Here is a 19,457-nt window from a genome sequence, read left to right on the forward strand (position 1 = left end):
TAGCAGTAGCAAGAGGCCAAAAAGTCGGTCTACTAATTTTAACAGCTGCATACTTACTTTACGACAACCTATTTCACCTGATAAATATTTACCTGCCCACTTTCTGAGTCATCAAGACCTGACTGGACGTAGACCTACCAGTCGTTTTGGGCACTATTGATGTGGCGCAACTTAAGAGAAGTCACACAGTGGACGTCAATAAGCTAAATTGATTATAAAATGAATTTGCATTTCACAAAATTGACTTGTAAAGGGTGGCTCGTTTGACGACCGTAGCTGGTAGTAATACCGCCAGTATCAGAAGGGACTAACAACCAGTGTTTACAAGCTTTCATATTTTTATATAACAAGGTTTAAACTGAATAATCTTACCATGGTGCAAGCTAATGCCCATATTCGGTACTCCGCTTATTAACTTACATTATGCGCCAGTTTCAATTTTGAAGAAAGGGATTACATTTCTTGGATATCAATAAAAGCACATCTAAATAGTCACGATCCTCTCGGTAACACATGATAAGACCGGGCTTATAGGCGACTTTCGGCTTTTCTTGTGTAGACCGTAGTGACCAGATTCTGGTAGTGAGTGGCCGCCACCGGCTTTAGGATCGTGTACAGCGAATCCACGTAGCATGTTATATCATGAAGGTAAATATTAAATAAATAGCTAGTCAGTTAGTGGCACGTTTGCCCAGAGGCATTATGTCTCTGCTACGTCCTTTAGTAACGTACTAACTTCCGCCAGCGGTCAGCGGTGTCACTGTATCCCGGGGGAACCACTCAGCGCACCCGAATAAAGAGCCTTTGGCCTTCCTCGATAAATGGACAACCTAAATATGAAACTCACTATCGGCAATATCTCAAAGCTCAAAGTCGCTCAAAGAGCGATGGAGAGGGCTATGCTCGGGGTTTCTCTACGTGATCGAAGCCGAAATGAGGAGATCCGTAGACGAACTAAAGTCACCGATATAACCCACCGGATTAGCAAGTTGAAGTGGCAATGGGCAGGCCATATTGCTCGCAGAGCAGATGGCTGTGCTGGAGTGCTGGAGTGGAGACCACAGACTACTAAGCGCAGCGTAGGACGTCCACCAACAAGGTGGGCAGACGACCTTATAAATGTCGCCGGAAGACGCTGGATGCAGGTCACCTCCAACAGGTATCTGTGGAGATCTAAGGGGGAGGCCTATGTTCAGCAGTGGACGTCCTATGGCTGAGATGATGATGAAATATTTTTTCAAATCGCTTTCGAAAACGTAACTCACTATGAGTATTCGTACTATTTCAGATTTTCGTACTAAACAAGAAAGTCTTGTGCTGAACCATATTTTCCTGTTTCCAATGTACCATAACCATAGTTTCCAGGCTTCAGACAAGAGGAAACGTAATCCATACTGTTTCGGATATTTATATTACATTGGATTGAAACATTATTTATGTCATTAGCTGATCCCTTGAACTTCGTATCGTTTGAACCTTCCCTGGACATCTACAAACATTTAAAAACCAAAAAAAGCCAAATCGGTCCAGCCATTCTCGAGTTTTAGTCAGACTAATGAACAGGAATTCATTTTTAATATAAGATGTGTGTTACCATATAGTGATACCAGATTTCACCAGAGGTTTCCCATGCATACCAAGGGAACTACTTTCCGCACATGGATAAAAGTAGCCTATATGTTATTCTGGTACATAAGTTATACATATAATATTCCTTGCAAGTTTCATCAAAACCCATTCAGTAATTTAATAGTGGTTATTAACTTTCACAACTATGTATAATCATCTATAATTTCTTTGTAGTTTAATGTTTTTGGTACAGGTTTTTTTACTAATTATAGGTCCTATGTTATCAGTATAGGGCACAGTTTCCTGATACTAAGTGGTCCGTCTTATTTATGAGTAAAACCAGAGGAAACAGCACCACACTATGCTTATGAAGATAAATACCAGTATGTGCAACAAAACCATAAATATATTCATAAAAATATATCATAATCAAATATCAATAATAACATAAACTTCATACTTATTATCCTTAGGTTCGTCAATAATCTGCATGGCCGAGTATGTGATAGCCTTTACTTCTGTCCCCTGTGGATGTTTGCCTAGTTGAAACTCTTCACCATAACACTTACATACTATCCGGAACTCTTCTGTATTAAATTCTGTTATCACTAACTTCTTGCATATGAGGAATGGTTCAACAGAGAAGAGAAAGAGTAGTTCATCAAGGAAGTGGTATAGTAGTCCCATCAGGTCATCAGCGTTTGCTTCTATCGTGTGCACTTCTTTGATCTGGACATATGGCATTTCTGTCATGTATGCAAACATTGCCATGCCACATTGTTCAAATGCTTCCTTCAGTGTGTTGCCCCATGCATGTAGTCTGAAATTATTAAAAATACTTTTAATTTAAAAAATTAACCAACTTTCCTAAGTGTCACAAATACAGCCTGAAAACTGCATCAAAATCGTTACAGCCAAATGTGAGATCATAGCACACAAACATACAAGTCAAAATAAGAACATTTCTTTAAACATTGAATAAATATTTCCCAATCTGTTTCAGAAATATCTAAATCGTACATATATTTTTTGCTTCTTAGATCTATGCATTCAGTACAGATCCTTATAAAACATACATGATGTAATCACAACATGTACTTGTTAAAGTATGACTCACAAGTGTTTTGAAATTGCACAAGTCCAAAAAATCACTGCAAGATTTATAAGCCAGCTTAAAAAAAATAATCTCTGAACATTAGATTAAGCATTAATGAAAAATATTACTTATAGCTCTAAAGTATACAACTAATATAACAGGAAGATTGAATATAAAGGAATGACTCCATTATTTATTTACTATGCTGATGCAATAACTAGAACACAATTTGACGAAATCTGGATGCATCAAAATGAGAAGATGTACAAATTTTATCGAACAGTTAATTTATTAGTAAAAAAAATAAATAATAAAGCCTACTTTTGGGATTTTATGATAGAGTTGCATCATGCTAAAGCAATTACTCGTTAACAGTTAAGAAAATTGCAATGTACTTACTGTACGTCAGCCGTATGGTCCAAATCTGAAATAGTAGATTGAATTCATTAATTTTAAAACGAAAAAGATATTATAAAAACGTATTTTTAATAAAGTTTACGACGGCATGAATACAAGACTTACACTCGTATTTAACGGGAGGAACCAGGAAATCATCCTCGGTCAATCCTCCTAGTTCTTCATCCATTTTTCGAATATATGGTGGTTTTAGAGTTGATAAAAATAAATTGTTATCTCAAGTTAATGCAATTTTCATTGAATCATCACTGATTGAAAAATATTTATTTATCAAACTGACTTGACATGCGCTTCTTGACGTTTATTATGACACATATGACAGAAGATACCAAAGACAGAGGTGGCCCCAGATGGCACAGAATCAATAAATAAGAGGGAGTCGATGCTCGATATCGGTCTCTGTAGTTATCGACAGTATTTTGGAAAGAAGTCTCCATCCTATTGACTGCTTGTGTGAAGATTCGTCTCTAGCTAGACGATCATACTAAAACTGGGTACTAAAATATAACTCGCAGTCACAGAAACTCCTTTTTGTCCTCTCACGTCACTGGCTGGATAAGTGAAAATTATTACTTTTTGTCTGTGCACTGTTTGCTGCTGTCAAAGTCAAACAAATAATTCGAATGTTGCGATATTCATTTATTTTGGTCACCGACTTTGATTAGTTTTGTAGAAATAGTTTAATTTTATTTAGTTTTTATATTACATTCCTCGTCTATATTGTAAAATGGACCCCATATCAATTTTACAAAGCAGAATTGAGCAATTGGAAGCCAAACTTGGATTGGCAGCAAATGCTCCTCTTGATGGGCAGCAAGGCGACACAGCTACCGCAAACCTCCTAAATACTGCTCAAGCCATCAACAATGCCACCGCAGGACACGAGAAGCTCTCTGAAGCCATGCATATGGCCTCCGAACTGAACAACTACACTGACCCAAATTTCGTTGAAAATGTAAGACAACTTAAAATTTAGACCTTACTTTCTTGTTATGCTAATGTGAAATGACTCACCGATTGAATATTGCTGATAGTGTCACTGAACACAACAAACTTTGCCAGAAGACAACCCACTGACCTTTCTTTCTTTTCTGTGCCTTTAGATTAATAGGGTAAATACTGTCCATTATAAGTCAATATTTTCTCAGCCATTGTTATAGCTATACATTAAAGTAGCATTTTCTTAAAACAAGTATGTAATAGAATTATGTTTATTTCAGATGCAGCAGAATGAAATGCATATGCATCAAGTTGCTGCTGCGGAGCCTGTCCTCAAGCACCACTGTCATTGCATGCACCGCTGCAAGCAGGTAACATTATAGGAGTTTAATATCTCTGATCTTACTGACTACTTCTGACTCTGATCTTAACTTTCTTGCGTTTATTGTGTTAGCTTCACTTACATTGTAAAACTTTCTAACGGATAATAAGTAATGTAAGAAAACTATTATGAACACATACTTTTTTGAAAAGTGTCTATGAAGTTTCTTGATAGTTCTTCTCCATGAGACCCTCTCTTTGGAATCATGCAGTTAGCTAGCTGTTTTATAGGCTTTCATAAGCCTATTTTAAATAAAGTTTTTATACGGGAAAGAAAAGATAGAGCCTGTTAAGTTTTTTTTATATGTTATTACTTCATGTATAAACAGATTCAAACATAAAAAAAAAATGTATTTGTATTGTTTAGGCAGCATCAGTGCTGGAGTCTGAACCCATCCAGCATGCTGCCCAAATGCAAGAGGTAGTCAACAACATGCAGGCAGCCGCAGCTGAAGTGAAGGTGGAAGCTGATGCAGTGAGTATCAATAGAACCAATTACATCTTCGATTATTCCCTGTAATGATATGGACACAGTACAATATTGATAAATTCAGAGTAACAGACAGGCAAAGTGCCGTTGACCAAATCTTGACATCTCTACTATTATTATCTCAAGCAGAGCTTATAGGCTGCTTAGGCATATTGCAGGATATAGGTGAAATCGCTGATGGAACCTATGACATAAATAAAATTAATGATAATGTGTGTAACATAATTGAATATTACATTACAGGTATCTCAAGGTGTACAAGAACTCGCAGAAACATGCGGCGCGGCCGCCTCCGATGCATCTGAACAACTAGCCAATGTTGCTCAGAAAGTAGAACAAGCTGAGCAAAAGCTCTTCCCTCGCAGAAGGAATGGCCTTGACTAATTACTCAAGGCAGTTGCTTATTGTTATCTAATGTAAATGATTTATTTATTCAAATTCGCTAAAATTAAAAGTATTGCTTTAACAACGTACTTATATTATTCACCCATTTTTGTAAGGCCCGCCATATTGACTGCAAGCAAACGCTCAATGCTTAGAGATCAACAGAATGCGGGCGAAGGTAAACTACAAGCAGTCTGCGTAAAAACCACGGAGTACTTTATTATATTGGTGTAAAAACGTAAGTTTCGTGTTTAAAATCAGTTGCTGAAAACATATGTCATAACTAAATCTAAATCAGCAAATGTTTGGGGCCATTGAAAACGCAATTTCAATTTGGATCTCGTGTGACTGCTCGAACTTTATTAGGCGATTTTCACACTGCCCCGCATCATGCTGCATATTCGTTTGTTGCGTGTTGACGTGCGGGTTTTTTGCGCACTCACGCGCGTAGTTGTGTTTTGTAGATTCACGCACGGCGGCTCTTAGGGCTTATCCAGAAAGGACGCAATACGCGCGAGTCGAGTGTCTGGCGTTATGCACGCGATTTACGCGCGTATTTTGAATTCGCGCGATGCTTTTGGACGCGATGTATTCGTGCCTAGTATCTCAATAGCGCGCGAAACGTTTCGCGACGAATTCACTTCTTCTGGACAAGGTCTTATTTATTCACCGTTCTCTGTGGTGGTCGTGCCACTGACCTCTATATTTACAAATTAAGAACGCTGCACCCGTGGTCGACCCGCGCTTCACCTGCGACAAATGCGGCAAGAAGTGTCGTGCAGCTATTGGCTTATTTAGTCATAAAAGAAAGTGCTTGCGGCACTAATAACCGCATGGACAAGCACAGCCACAATCATCTGTCCAAGATGCTCTGTGGCCAACGATGATTTACAAATTAGTGTGTAAATATAGAGGTCAGTGGGTCGTGCACCACGTCACGCCCATTCAGTCAAAATCACGCGCGGCACTGCGAGATTCGGTGTGCCATATCTTGCTTCTCGCCCCGCACGGGGTGCATGTTTCTCCGCGTGATCCGCATGAACGCGCGTGGATGCATTTTCTATGTGTTAGACTGTGCGTGTTTTCCATACAAACGGAGATACTTACAAGCAACGGAAGAACACGCATCCACGCGCTGCGCTACACTGCATCATGCGGGGTAGTGTGAGAATCGCCTTATGTACTCTTAAGCCGGGTCCAGAAATGTATTATTTGCCCGATTCGATCACCATATCGGACCTACGTACCTTGCGGACAACGCGTAGTTAGCGCGCTGGCAGCTAACCGTAGTCTAAATTCGAGGCGACGCCGTGCTGCAGCTGTGCTATTGCGGTGCCGGTATAATGTGCCATGACCTCAATGATACGCGATCTTGATACGCCGTTATTTATCATAGATGTTTCCGTCCCTGGGGAAGTTCTACCCTTACCCGGGCAAAATATAAGCCAGGTACGTCACTCACGTATAGAGTAATTTTCCAACAGTTTGAGCCTTTAGGGTACAAATATCTCATATAATCAAAATACATAGGGTTTTTTTTTTCAACATTTACTAGCATTTTTAACGAAAGTGGTCATACGGCAATATAGTAGAGTTACGCAAAAATCATAGACAACTGACATAAATAAATGAATGAATGAATAGATCAATGAGCATTCAGTACTCTGTGGAGCATTCAAATGTCAAACAAAATAGCAGGATACATACAAATAAAAATTTAAATACTGCAAGAAATGGCTGATGCTGCCGTTGAAACGGCACCAGGAGATGAAAATGATGATAGTTGGTTATACGGTGAATCAAATCCTGATCAGGTATCGGATAAACCTCAAGAGGGTAACGAAAAAGACCAGCAAAAAGATGTAGCTGACGCCGCAACTGTAAGTTGACATTAACAAGACATAACCTATTTTTGTATTGTTCTGTCCGAATTTCGTAAACTTTCTCTGTTCACTCTAATAGCTCAATATAAATCTAATCCTAAATTAAATTAAGTGTTGGTAATATTTGTATGTTTACTATTCCATTCCAAATTGTGATTTAGCTTGATAAGAAAGTGAAGTTAAGAAGTCGTCCTAAGTTTGCAATTTCATTCTCAGGAGGGTGAGGACAAAGACCAGGAGGAGAACGAGGCGGCTAATGATGACTCTCACTTCAACGACGAGCATTTCGCGGAGGTGGCGCGCGATGGCGAGGAGCGGAACGGAGACGCCGACAGCCAGAACAACGGAGACTCGGACTCGGATGATAGCGATGACATCAAAGTCACCATCGGGGAGATCAAGTCGGGACCACAGGCTTATGCTAGCCTCAATATCAAAGTAAGTCTATCAGTTCTCTTATGAAACGTAAAGGGTACTTACTACTAACAAGATGGATTGTTTTTCATTATAAAAAAAGACATCAAAACAGGATCCAACTATGTGACTATCCTTAACCAACCAAATAGAAGAATATTTTGAATTAATTAGGGTAATGCTTTTTACTTACTTAATTAATAATTTTGAATTAATTAGGGTGATGCTTTTTACTTTGAATTGAAATGAGGGAAGAAATCTGTAAGTACGGGATATCTTTATTAGACAATTCACATTTTACTACATCTGACATGAAGGTGCTACTCATGTTTTGTATCAACATTATTAATAATCTTCTTTCTCCTGCCCTGTTCCCAATAATGTAACTATTGATTTTCCTTAACTAGATATAATTTTGATGATAATGAACTTTCCAGCGTGGTGTCGGTCTTGTAGCAACTGGTGCTGGGGACAAGCCTCGTGGTGGTACCACCACGGGTGGTAAAGTAACATTGGAAGATTTAGACGGGCCGGGCAGCATCAATGGTGTGCCTGCTCTAGAGTTTAACATTGACACCATTGAAGACAAGCCATGGAACAAACCTGGAGCTGATATATCTGGTAGGTTTTTCATGTAAAGTATTAATTTCTTTATTTATCTGAAGTGCATTTTTTACATAGAGAACTAAATACTAGTGGAGATGTCTTTATCTCTACCTCTTAAGAAAGAAGCCCTTCGAGGGGATGAGAAATGTTACTAGTTCTGCCTTCATACACCTTCCTTGGGACCACTAACTTTTAAAAATAAAATCATTAAGCAATTAAGACTAATCTTTGACCGATTGGTTTTGTTTTGATAAGGAAAAAGAATGCCTTATTACTTCTAGTAACGGATTGTTTTGATCATGCCTTCCATGCGTTACTTGACCTACAAAAAGGTGCCTGACTTACCTACCTTATGGCATTACTGCTCATCTTTCCTTCCTCTGTGGTTTTTTGTGATATTTACTACAAAAACGTATGTTAGCTAGTAATTAATCTTAAGCTTCCCAAAAATATGGTCTTTTTTTTAATTACTCAGTAGATCTTTTAAAGAACTTCATAAACATTAATGTGAACAATGAGTTCAAGAATGTCAGAAGCATAAAATAGAATGTGAGACTTCACTCAATAGAGATTGATGCAAGTTCATGACGTGACAAAAAGTCAATGAAGAGCAGCAGTAACCTTTAAATCAGCAATTGCAATTCTATTTACTTTGCCTTCCTTTTGATAATATATAACATCAATTAAATTTCGTCAGTTTACATCAATGCGACAATCAGTTATGTTCTGCCAGGGAACTCATCATAATGCAAAAGTGCCATAGTTCATTTGAAATGAACTCTGTTGAGTACCTATCAGTACTTGTATTGTCATGTCATGTTTTAGTGGTGTTATTTGTAAAAGTTGTAAACAATGATGATATTTTCAGATTATTTCAACTATGGTTTCAACGAGGTAACGTGGAGCGCGTACTGCGAGCGGCAACGACGCATGCGCGTCAACGAGGCGGGCGTCGGCCTGCACGTGGGGGCGCCGCCCCGCCCGCCGCCGCCTGACCTCAGGAGACCGCCGGGTAAATAACACTCCAACAACTCTAATGTTCAATTTGAAGCTAGTAATTCAATAAGATATAAATAATTTAACTATGTATTTTGTTTTATTTTAGGCCCTAGCAGAAATGATGAAGGCATGCCACCTGCCATGGCAAACAATTACCAATCTAGAGAAAATACTATACAGGTTAGTTTTTAAACGTTTCATCAAGATAGTAATGATACTGGTATCCATTATATGTTAAGTATTTACAAATTAAGAAGTTGTGTAAACTCGTGATTGTAATAATTGTGATCTGGTCAGGTGATGACAGCAGAGCGTCGCGAGTACGGGCGCAGCGGGCACCAGCGCGACATGGGGGCGCCGGACTACTTCGGGCCTCCGCCCAGCGACCACTACTACCCGCCGCCTCCTCACGCGCCCTACGAGGAACCTTGGGGTAAGATCGCATAACAAACTGGCTCTTACCTTGTGCCTTTGTAACATATAGGTATGTTTGACGTTTTTACAGGATACAGGATTTTCTAATTTTAAAGATGGACTAATATCATGTATTTTTTACTAGCGACCCGCCCCAGCTTCGCACGGGATAACAGTATTTCCCCACTATTTAATGGATGTTATTTATTTAAGGACAACCAACAAAGCATACACCAGCGTTATTATACATAATATACATATAAACCACTCTTCAATCACTCCTCCTATTAAAAAAAACCGCATTAAAATCCGTTGCGTAGTTTTGAAGATTAAAGAGTACAAAGGCACACGGGGAATAAAAAAAGCTTTGTTTTATACTATATAGTCATTCAAAATCAGTAACATAATCTTGGCCTTTACGCCTTAACAGGTCATCCTGAACAGAGTGGCTGGGCTCCAAGTGAAATAAAAGAGTTGACGCCGGGCCCGATGGGTCCGCCGGTGGGGCCGCCCATGGGCATGGGGCAGCCGCTCGGCCCGCCGCACATGTCGGCGCCGCCGCACATGATGCCCGCGCCGCCCTACGTGTCGCCCTACCGCCCGCACCCGCCGCCGCACATGCACGACCGAGACCGAGACCGCGACCGCGACCGCGACCGCGACCGCATGCGGGAGCGAGACGACCGCGACCGCCGAGACCGCGACCGCAGGGATGAGGTCAGATATCTTCACTGTTTTATTTTTATTTATTTTGTTCATTAACAATGTCAACACTGTACATGAGGTTAGAGACGAATTTGGCATGTGTGTTACAGTCACTTACAGGTGAACACAGCATGAGTAAACATAAAGGTCTCTGCAAACAGCGGGCGCGGCGCGGCGGGACGGGACGGGACGTGACACTGAGCTGTTGTAATGTACTAAATATTACGCGTCGCGTCGCGTCGAGCGGGACGGCTCTGTGTGACGACGTCCGTAATATCTAGTACATTACAACTGCTCAGTGTCGCGTCGCCGTCCCGTCCCGCCGCGCCGCGCCCGCTGTGTGCAGAGACCTTAAATTAAGCAAAGTTCGGACTAAATTAAATCTATCTCACATGTTTAACAGGAGGAGAGAGATAGAGACAGGGAACGAGATCGCTCTCGTTCGATCAAGCCTGATAGGATAAGGGAAAAGTAAGTACAATAGACCTATTATTATAAATTATAAGTTTAAAAATGTTAAATCAAAACAATAATGTCATTTTTATATTTTTTTAGAAGTCGCAAGTGAGTAAAATCTTGATGGTTTTTTATAAAGCCCCTAGACCTACAATTTAATTATACAGTACATTTAATTTTACAATAATTTGGAGAGAAGGTGAAGTCAAATTAAAGATTAACTGTCAGTTGCACAAAGCTCCACTTAAGTTAGCTTCTTTAAATCTGAATCTTTCTTTGTTAACAAGATAAAAGTGTTAGCAATAGATTTAAGCTAAGCGTCCACTTGTCGGTATCGTACGCAACGGACGTATCGCACGCAACGGATCGTAGTATTATTTATATAGAAACTCAAACAAGTGCGTCCACCTGTCCGCATCGTACGCATCGCATGAGTTTCTATATAAATAATACTACGATCCGTTGCGTGCGATACGTCCGTTGCGTACGATACCGACAAGTGGACGCTTAGCTTAAATGAAGCTTTGACTTTAATGGAGCTTTGTGCAACTGGCGGTATAAAAGGTGATATGTAAGGGTGCGTCCACATCAGGCGAATGCACAGCTCGCGGGCCGTTTGCGAGCTGCCTGCGAGCTACCCGCGAACTGTGCGCGTGCATTTTTGTTCGCGCCTTGCATGATTTGCACTAAAGAGGATCACCAAATCATTACCGTGACTGTACGCGCACAGCTGCAAACTGCACATTCGCCAGATGTAGACGCACCCTTATGTAACTTGTATCATGATGTTTTGTTATAAAAAAGGTTAATGAACCCGAGGATCAATGATCAAGGAGTTCTTGGTTAGCTGTGTGGATGAAAAGTTCTTTAAATATAAATGAATGTTTCAGATCATACAGACGCGAGAGGTCGCGTTCGCGGTCACGCCGTCACAAGTCGCGGTCGCGCTCGCCGCGGCAGCGCGAACGTTCGCGCGACCGGGAGCGCTCGCGTGAGCGAGAGCGGGACCGCTCCAGGGACCGCGAGCGGTCGCGCGACCGAGAACGTAGTGTCAAACCCAAGACAAAGGATAAGGAAAAAGATGACGACAAATAGATTTGAACAAGCGCTTACGGCCATCAAGCACGGAGCTGTAACGAACATAAATAAATGATAAGCACACTTACTTGTGGTTTGAATTATAAATACACTTTTTGGTATTGGTGAAGCGTCAATGTCTTTTTACAATTCAAACATTTGTCTTTTTTCAATAAAATTAATTATTTCGTTTTCCCGTATCTTGTGGGCTGTTAAGGGTTAATAATGTCAAAATCGAATAGAAATCGAATCGCAATATGATCGTAATAGCAGTTTTAACCATATCGGGCATTCTGCTACTAATAAAAGACCAATCGTATTCGATTGACATTTGATTGGTTTGCGATTGGTCTGCTATTTTGGTGATTTTGGTCTAGATATACGGTAGTTTGCTCTACAATCATATTGCAATAGTTAACCATTTGCAGACAAAATGATTCATTATTGAATGACAGAAAAGGATAAAAACTTTTATTTCAAAGAAAAAATAGCGGAATGCCACATACGTTTCAATCGTGATTGGATCGCAGTCGAATGTGAATCGTATGTCGCTTGAGTAAAATTAGGAGTCAATCGGGCCCCTGGCCACTACAACTATGTCAATGTTTTTTTCAGTTAACACTAAACTTACGTATGTCTTATTTAACAGTGTACGCGTCTGTACCGGAATTGTAAGGTGTATTATACTAAACATTTCAAAAGATAGTATAATGTTCTGCGTTTTCGCTTTTTCGTAACCACTTAAACATGGTGGGGTTACCACGGTCATTCACTTCCTAATGACTTTAATCGTATTATCTCATTAATATCCAATGTACTGAGCTGAAGTTTTACTGATATACAACTGATCTAAATAACTAATTATTGACATAACATTCAGTTCATATATCCAATCCAGTGTGATCCAGTGGCCAAATAATACCGCGCGCATCAAGACCGTGCTCGTGAAGAACTGAATATCATTATAACTTGTTAAATACTTACAGGATACTAATGAAACTTCAGATACATTTGAAGGCAGTTACAAGCTTTAAAATAACGTTTGAAGTAAATCTTTAGACTTCTTATTGAGAGTGCTGGGACCAATTGAAATGTTTTTTTATTTAATGAAATAACCTTTAAGATATGCATTATTTTGGTTTTATTATTGCCGAACAAATTTAAACTAATTCCTAGGAAGTCATGTACAAAATTTGATAAGAATCCGCTTAACCATTTCAAAGATCTAGCAAAACCAAAAACGTTACCCCAGCAAAATCTTGAATAACTTCGCAACCGAAGAAAGAACAAATACAAAATATGCATCGAGCTTAGGAAAATATGGCACAACATTTACTTTATCTAGACAACTAATTTTATAGGTAATATTTATTTAAATATTCCCATTAGAAAGAAAAAGGTTTGGCTGGGGTAACGTTATGGCGCATCCACACATGCCGCCGGGTTTCAGACCGCCTTGCCGCTGAATGCAGGCCGCCGGCTTTATCGGCGGTTGCCGGCGGCCTGCAGCGGTTGCAATTTTCGCAGTAGTGTTGTGACTTTCGTCGAAGTTAGTCGTGTACGTAAAATCAAACGAAGATATTGGGTCAGACCAAGTCTACGAAATAGGCCTAATGTGTCCCTGATACTTGAAGATTTTAGAAAGGATGATATAAACCGAAGAAATATTCGTTCGAAATTTAACACTTTTCTAAGGATCTCTAGTGAAGAATTTGAAATATTACTGAATTTAACTGGCCCCATGTTATCAAAAACTGATACCCGCTGGAGAAATGCTGTGTCAGCTTCCGATCGACTAGCAATTACTTTGAGATACCTGGCTACAGGAGACTCTTATTTTTCACTTGGCTTCCACAATAGTTCATTTTCTTGATACTTTTCTATTAATGAAAGTACTGCACTATCATCCCAGTTAAATTCTGTCATTTCGTTATTTACTTCTATGAAATTATACGACAACACTACCACTCCGTATCGAAGCCGCAAGCAAACTGCCGCCGGCAACTAAAAGCCGCGCGTGCCGCGGCTGAGATGCGGCAAATGCCGGCGGCACGGCCGGCATGTGTGGATGCGCCATTACGCCAGCAGGAATGTTTTTGTGAAATAATTTAAAAACTATAAGCGCGACAAATTTAAAAATGTGCGCAACAATTACAGAAGCCGCATAACTAATTATCTATAAGGTTAAAATGACCATTTTCGACAACATCTGGCCTGGGTAACGCACACGGCAAAAAGAGTTGTGGGCCGTTTTTTAAAACTGCCGTTGTATTGGGCAATTGGGCAGTCCAGCCTTTAGAATACGATTGGTCTTAATATTAGTAGCAGAATGCCCGATATGGTTAAAACTGCTATTGCGATCATATTGATATTCGACTTCTTTTCAATTTTGACGTTATTGGCTTAGGAGAATCGGGCCCCCGTTCAAGCCAGTAGGTCTGACGCCAATCTATCCTAGGGGTATCGGGTTACCTGGGTAACTGAGTTGAGGAGTTCAGATAAGCATAATCCGGTTAGACTGGAAGCCGACCCCAACATAGCTGGGAAAAAGGCTCGGGGGACTTATGGATCGTCATAAAAATTATATAGTTCATAGAGTTCCTGGGAGCATTCATAGAATGGTGTGCTGTGAACTGCTATCTTCTTGGTATAACAAAATGAACTATTGATTGCGTATATCATTAATTACTTCTGAAGAAATTACGTAGATTCTGGGATTGATGGTAGACGTAGACCTACGTAAAAATACATAGGTAGATTTGGCAACACTGGTCGTGCGCCGCGCGTCTCGCCGAGCATTAGGCACTTGTCCCACCGGCAACGATTAACGAGTAACCAGTAGAGCTAGAACTAGAAACGAGTTAGCGAGACGCGGGGAGCGAGTGCGTAGTTCCGATATTTGTGTAGCTCGGCTATAAGCGAGTGTGCGAGTGAGGCGGCCGATTGCTCGCACCACTCGCTCGCTAGATACGCACTGTAGAGAAATGACCAATGGTTGCTCTCTCGGCGTGAGTTCTAAACGCTTGGCGAGTGTCGCCTAGCGAGTGTTATCAGATAATGTGTGACGTCCTATAATTGTGTATGGTAAGTGTATGCGCCATTGTGGTTCAGAAACGTTGGCGAACGTTGTCCTGGCGGATTTTAATCCATAGACTTTAGAAGAAAGAGATGTCCGAAAATTAGTGTGTATTTGTGTATTTTATGTATGAATGATTATGCATAAACTTCGGAGAAATTCAAGTTTCCGCTATTTGGCCATTAGCTAGTTTTCATATAAAGCGCTTACATAGAGAGCTGTAGATTTTTACATACGTTGTTTTGAATTTGTTTATATTTGTTTAAAAACAGATTTAGAAAAGTCGTAAAAGATAAAAATTAAACGTAAAATACTTATTCTTAGTTCTTAGATTTTGGGGTCAATTTTCACGTTTCACAAACCTTGTAAGTGTCAACATGTTGCCAAGTAATTGTTATAGTATATTTTATTTTACCATGAACAGATCACTGTTTACAAAGCAGTCGAATATCACGACGTTCTAAAGGAATTGCATGGTAAAATGTATGCCAATAATTAGTTTAATCGTTCAACTATTCACTTGCAAAATTTCATGTCATTAAATTCAGTAATTAAAGAAATACAATTAAAATACTGACGGAGCATCGAAACCCTACATAATCCGACCAAGTTCGGATAGCTACAAAAAAGCGGCCGTGCCATTGTCTAAGCAACGTTCTTAACTTGGTAGGTTAGTATTTATTAATATGGTACAGTTGCGTACACAAGCGTTAGGAAAAAATGAAACAATTGTATTTCTTGATTGAAAAATATTTTTTTAATAATAATGCCACTATCTACGATAAAAATAAATCTTCAATTAACAAGTACTTCTTTATTTAAATATCCGTGTACAAAAATAGTTTTATTATTATTACTTACATAAATTACTTGACTACGTGATTAAAAATAACGTTAATAAACGTTACGTATTTTAACTAAAATGTCGTAGATAGTGGCATTATTATTAAAAAAATATTTTTCATTCAAGATATGCAATTGTTTTATTTTTTCCTAACGCTTGTGTACGCAACTATACCATATTAATAAATATACTAACCTTCCAAGTTAAGAACGTTGCTTAGACATATGGCACGGCCGCTTTTTTGTAGCTATCCGAACTTGGTCGGATTATGTAGGGTTTCGATGCTCCGTCAGTATTATAATTGTCTTTCTTTAATTACTGAATTTAATGACATGAAATTTTGCAAGTGAATAGTTGAACGATTAAACTAATTATTGGCATACATTTTACCATGCAATTCCTTTAGAACGTCGTGATATTCGACTGCTTTGTAAACAGTGATCTGTTCATGGTAAAATATCCTATAACTTTTTAATTACTAACGGAACATCATTGATACTTGGCAACATGTTGGAGACACTTACAAGGTTTGTGTAAACGTGAAAATCTAGACCCCAAACTGCATACTTTAAGAACTAAGACCTAATAAGTGTATTCTACGTTTATATTTTTATCTTTTAAACCCTACGACTTTTTCTAAATCTGTTTTTTAAACAAATATAAACAAATTCAAAACAACGTATGTGAAAATCTACAGCTCTCTATGTAAGCGCTTTATATGAAAACTAGCTAATGGCCAAACGTTCGCGTAGCGGAAACTTGAATTTCTCCGAAGTTTATGCATGCACTGATTTCATTCATACATAATCAATTATACACAAATACACACTAATTTTCGGACACATCTCTTTTCTTCTAAAGTCTATGGATTAAAAAAAGTTCCGCCAGGACAACGTTCGCCAACGTTCGCCCAGCGGAATCTGTTTTTGGTGAATTTCTCCACAATGGCTGCATACACAAATTTTTATTTACCTTACACAATTATAGGACGTCTTACACTAATTATCTGCATAATTAAAATCTTTAAATTCAACAACATTCCGCTGCGCGAACGCACACTGTTATCTTTCATAGCTCATGTCGCTCAGCGACAAACTAGTGAAGCGAGTGCTCGCCGGCAGTGTGAACAGTCAGCGATCAACTATTTGTATATGCATCTCTTTTGTTCACTTGGAAAGTATATCTATTGTACGTTTCTTGAGCGAGGAAATAGCCGATAGTTAGTCGTTTTCTCGTCGTTGGTGGGACAACTGCCTTAGGGTCAATTCCCACTGAAAGAGCAGCGGCCGGCAGCGGCCGTAAGAGCACGGAAAATGTAAGAGCGCGGCGCGGTGCGGCGCCGCGCGGCCCGCCGCGCTCGCGCTCAATCCCTTGCAATTACGGCCGCTGCCGGCCGCTGCTCTTTCAGTGGGAATTGACCCTTAGGCTGCTGTTCCACCGAGGCGGAGACGAGCGGAGCTGGGGGAGACGTGTGGGGATCGACCAATCACATTACATGAAAATGACGAGATGTGGATTTCATGTAATGTGATTGGTCAATCCCCACACGTCTCCTCGCAACTCCGCTCGAAATGATGCAGTTCCAAACTATGTCTGTACCAAATTTCACACAAATCGGTTTAGTAGTTTAGGCGTGAAGAAAGTTGGGACTGTTGTCTTCAAACGGCGCTCCACCGGGCATCCAGCGGCGTGCGCTGGGCCGTATGATAACATGTCAAGGAAACCTGGAAAACCTCAAAGCAAATTGGTGATTTCAGACCATAGGTTCCAACCTATGGTCTGAAATCACCAATTTGCTTTGAGCAATCTTGGTGATCAAGGCTCAGTCCTTCTCTGTGTCTGAGGAAGCTTGTGCAGGCCTGTGCTCAGCAGTGGGTCTGCTGATGATAGTGATGGTGAAGACGAGGGATTTTAATTATTTTACCCTTCGTTCTTTAAATTGGAAGTCTGTAGTGTGAAAGGGGTATGGAAGAGTGATGCATCAATAAAACGATAAATACTTTGTAATATTATTACAGAAATGCTTTATTATAATTAATGTCTAAATAGATGGATCATCATATAAATGTTATCTAGTACAACCTACAAGACGCGACGTATAGAGCCGCGATCAGTCACACCTCGCCGCTCTCCACGTCTCGCCTTATTCCATCACATACGGGTTTTACAAATCATTTTGTTAACATTTTTGTACAGCCATATACAATAATTTTATTTTCAATTACATCTAAACGTAAAAAATCTTGAGGTGTCGTAGGAAACTACGCTTCCTATAAAAATTAATTACACAGGGGGAATGAGGAGTAGCTACGCTTGTGACGTGCAACCGGCAAGGTAGACCTCGGGACTACAACTATCAGTACAGGACTTTACAATCATCACTATAACCTACGCGCAGCGCGGGACATGCTGCGCCTACACTAACATAAGCATCACCCACTCGTAAGCGCTCGCTCCGACCATTTTCGGAGACTCATTAACTAAATAACTTAAATTAATTACATAAAAAATATACAAAAATATCATTTTCACAAAATTATAATCGACGAACTATACACTCCGGCACTAAACAAGATAAGCTATGTACGATTTTAAAGCCGGTTTATAACTTAAACGAGAGCTTGACTTGAAGAATAGTACAAAATAATAATATAATAATCACGACTATAGTGCCGATTGTCCAGAACTGCCTGCGGCATCTCATTATCGCTTTAGAAGATTCAAGGTCCCCTAGCCCAGCTAATAGTAAATCTACAACGAGCTAAAATTATGGAAACGCCGGGGTCCATTAAACCACCGCTTTCCTTCGATTCATAAATTACACGAGAATGAGAGACGTTCAAATATTTATACATAGATTCATACGAACAACGAATAATACTAGAACACTTAAGAGCTAGAAACGCAATAAACGCTACGCCGCGGTGACGCGACGGCCGAGCACCGGAGTCGGCGTCGACGCTGTACAACTATTGTTACAGTATACAGTATATCGTATCGTTCTGTACATCAGTCTGCCGCTACGTATGTACAGGGGCCGCAGCCCGCGCCGCCGCCGCGGAGCATGCAGCGGCGGCGGCGCGGGCCCGGCGGGCGACCAAGCGGCGAGCTCTATAGTTACAAATGTACAATCGCAAATATTCACAAAATTTATAATAGGCGGGCGATACCCGCGCCGTCGCATCAGCCTACACCCGCGGACGTTTAATACTTTACACAGACTACAGCACAGGGTTGGGAGGCGGCGGCCCGATGGGCCCCAGCTCCGGTGCCTTCATGAAGAATTTCTCGAGTTTCGCGATTATGTGCTTGCCGTAAGTGTACTTGCGTAGCGAGCCGATGTGCGGTCTGATCTTGTGCATCAGCACCTTGCGTTGCGTCGGCTCCGCTACGTCAATCATCTTCTGCACTACGTAGTTCGCATACTGATCCTTCATCATCACGTGGAGAGCACTGTAAACGCAAATACGACAGGTTTATTTCACTAGCAGGAGGGACACGTGTTCATACAGCTCTATTTAGCTTGCACCCATATTAAATAACGATTCGTCTGCGTCTACATGCGAAATCGTTTTCTACTGGACTAAAGCCCATAATAAAACTGTATTGAGCTGAATAAATTAAAGACCCGACTGCATAAAAATAGTCGTACACATGCATACACACAAGGTAGACATGTTGCGGTCGGGTGGAGTATGAGAATGCGT

General features: G+C 40.2%; 4 protein-coding genes across 12 annotated transcripts in view; 2 read left to right on the top strand and 2 right to left on the bottom strand.

The window, feature by feature from the left end:
• Positions 1-1,955: 1,955 nt before the first annotated feature.
• Archease (archease) lies at positions 1,956-3,400 on the bottom strand. Its single transcript, XM_021325447.3, has 3 exons — positions 3,188-3,400; positions 3,065-3,089; positions 1,956-2,389 (listed from the first exon to the last, which is right to left on the bottom strand). Exons 1-3 carry the CDS (start codon positions 3,249-3,251, stop codon positions 1,999-2,001), a joined length of 480 nt encoding a protein of 159 aa, XP_021181122.1. The 5' UTR covers positions 3,252-3,400; the 3' UTR covers positions 1,956-1,998.
• Positions 3,401-3,666: 266 nt separating this feature from the next.
• On the top strand, positions 3,667-5,361 carry LOC110369852 (uncharacterized). Its single transcript, XM_021325435.3, has 4 exons — positions 3,667-4,037; positions 4,303-4,392; positions 4,770-4,877; positions 5,136-5,361. Exons 1-4 carry the CDS (start codon positions 3,810-3,812, stop codon positions 5,274-5,276), a joined length of 567 nt encoding a protein of 188 aa, XP_021181110.3. The 5' UTR covers positions 3,667-3,809; the 3' UTR covers positions 5,277-5,361.
• Positions 5,362-6,928: 1,567 nt separating this feature from the next.
• Positions 6,929-11,918, top strand: LOC110369933 (pre-mRNA 3'-end-processing factor FIP1). The gene is made up of 9 exons (XM_021325575.3): positions 6,929-7,156; positions 7,376-7,597; positions 8,011-8,194; positions 9,048-9,191; positions 9,285-9,358; positions 9,476-9,611; positions 10,023-10,309; positions 10,701-10,768; positions 11,644-11,918. The coding sequence occupies exons 1-9, from the start codon at positions 7,010-7,012 to the stop codon at positions 11,846-11,848; spliced, it is 1,467 nt and encodes a 488-aa protein (XP_021181250.3). The 5' UTR covers positions 6,929-7,009; the 3' UTR covers positions 11,849-11,918.
• A 5,829-nt stretch (positions 11,919-17,747) lies between these two features.
• LOC110370345 (maternal protein pumilio) overlaps positions 17,748-19,457 on the bottom strand; it is a 70,186-nt gene continuing 68,476 nt past the window's right edge. For all 9 annotated transcript variants that reach the window (XM_064034604.1, XM_049842670.2, XM_021326103.3 and 6 more), the window contains one exon: positions 17,748-19,203. In XM_064034604.1, coding sequence (XP_063890674.1) covers positions 18,972-19,203 — 232 coding nt within the window. In that variant the 3' untranslated portion in view covers positions 17,748-18,971. The remainder of the gene's footprint in view (positions 19,204-19,457) is intronic.

The sequence above is a fragment of the Helicoverpa armigera genome, chromosome 5 (genome assembly GCF_030705265.1).
Source record: "Helicoverpa armigera isolate CAAS_96S chromosome 5, ASM3070526v1, whole genome shotgun sequence".
NCBI classification, from domain to species: Eukaryota; Metazoa; Arthropoda; class Insecta; order Lepidoptera; family Noctuidae; genus Helicoverpa; species Helicoverpa armigera.

Bases quoted from the DNA above. Each gene is read 5' to 3' on its own strand.
- Archease (XM_021325447.3), bottom strand. From the start codon at position 3,251: ATGGATGAAGAACTAGGAGGATTGACCGAGGATGATTTCCTGGTTCCT. The intron at 3,090-3,187 runs GTAAGTCTTGTA...CTACTATTTCAG, and splicing joins TCCTCCCGTTAAATACGAGT to ATTTGGACCATACGGCTGAC. The intron at 2,390-3,064 runs GTAAGTACATTG...TAATAATTTCAG, and splicing joins GACCATACGGCTGACGTACA to ACTACATGCATGGGGCAACA.
- LOC110369852 (XM_021325435.3), top strand. From the start codon at position 3,810: ATGGACCCCATATCAATTTTACAAAGCAGAATTGAGCAATTGGAAGCC. The intron at 4,393-4,769 runs GTAACATTATAG...TGTATTGTTTAG, and splicing joins GCATGCACCGCTGCAAGCAG to GCAGCATCAGTGCTGGAGTC. The intron at 4,878-5,135 runs GTGAGTATCAAT...ATTACATTACAG, and splicing joins TGAAGGTGGAAGCTGATGCA to GTATCTCAAGGTGTACAAGA.
- LOC110369933 (XM_021325575.3), top strand. From the start codon at position 7,010: ATGGCTGATGCTGCCGTTGAAACGGCACCAGGAGATGAAAATGATGAT. The intron at 8,195-9,047 runs GTAGGTTTTTCA...TGATATTTTCAG, and splicing joins ACCTGGAGCTGATATATCTG to ATTATTTCAACTATGGTTTC. The intron at 9,192-9,284 runs GTAAATAACACT...GTTTTATTTTAG, and splicing joins TGACCTCAGGAGACCGCCGG to GCCCTAGCAGAAATGATGAA.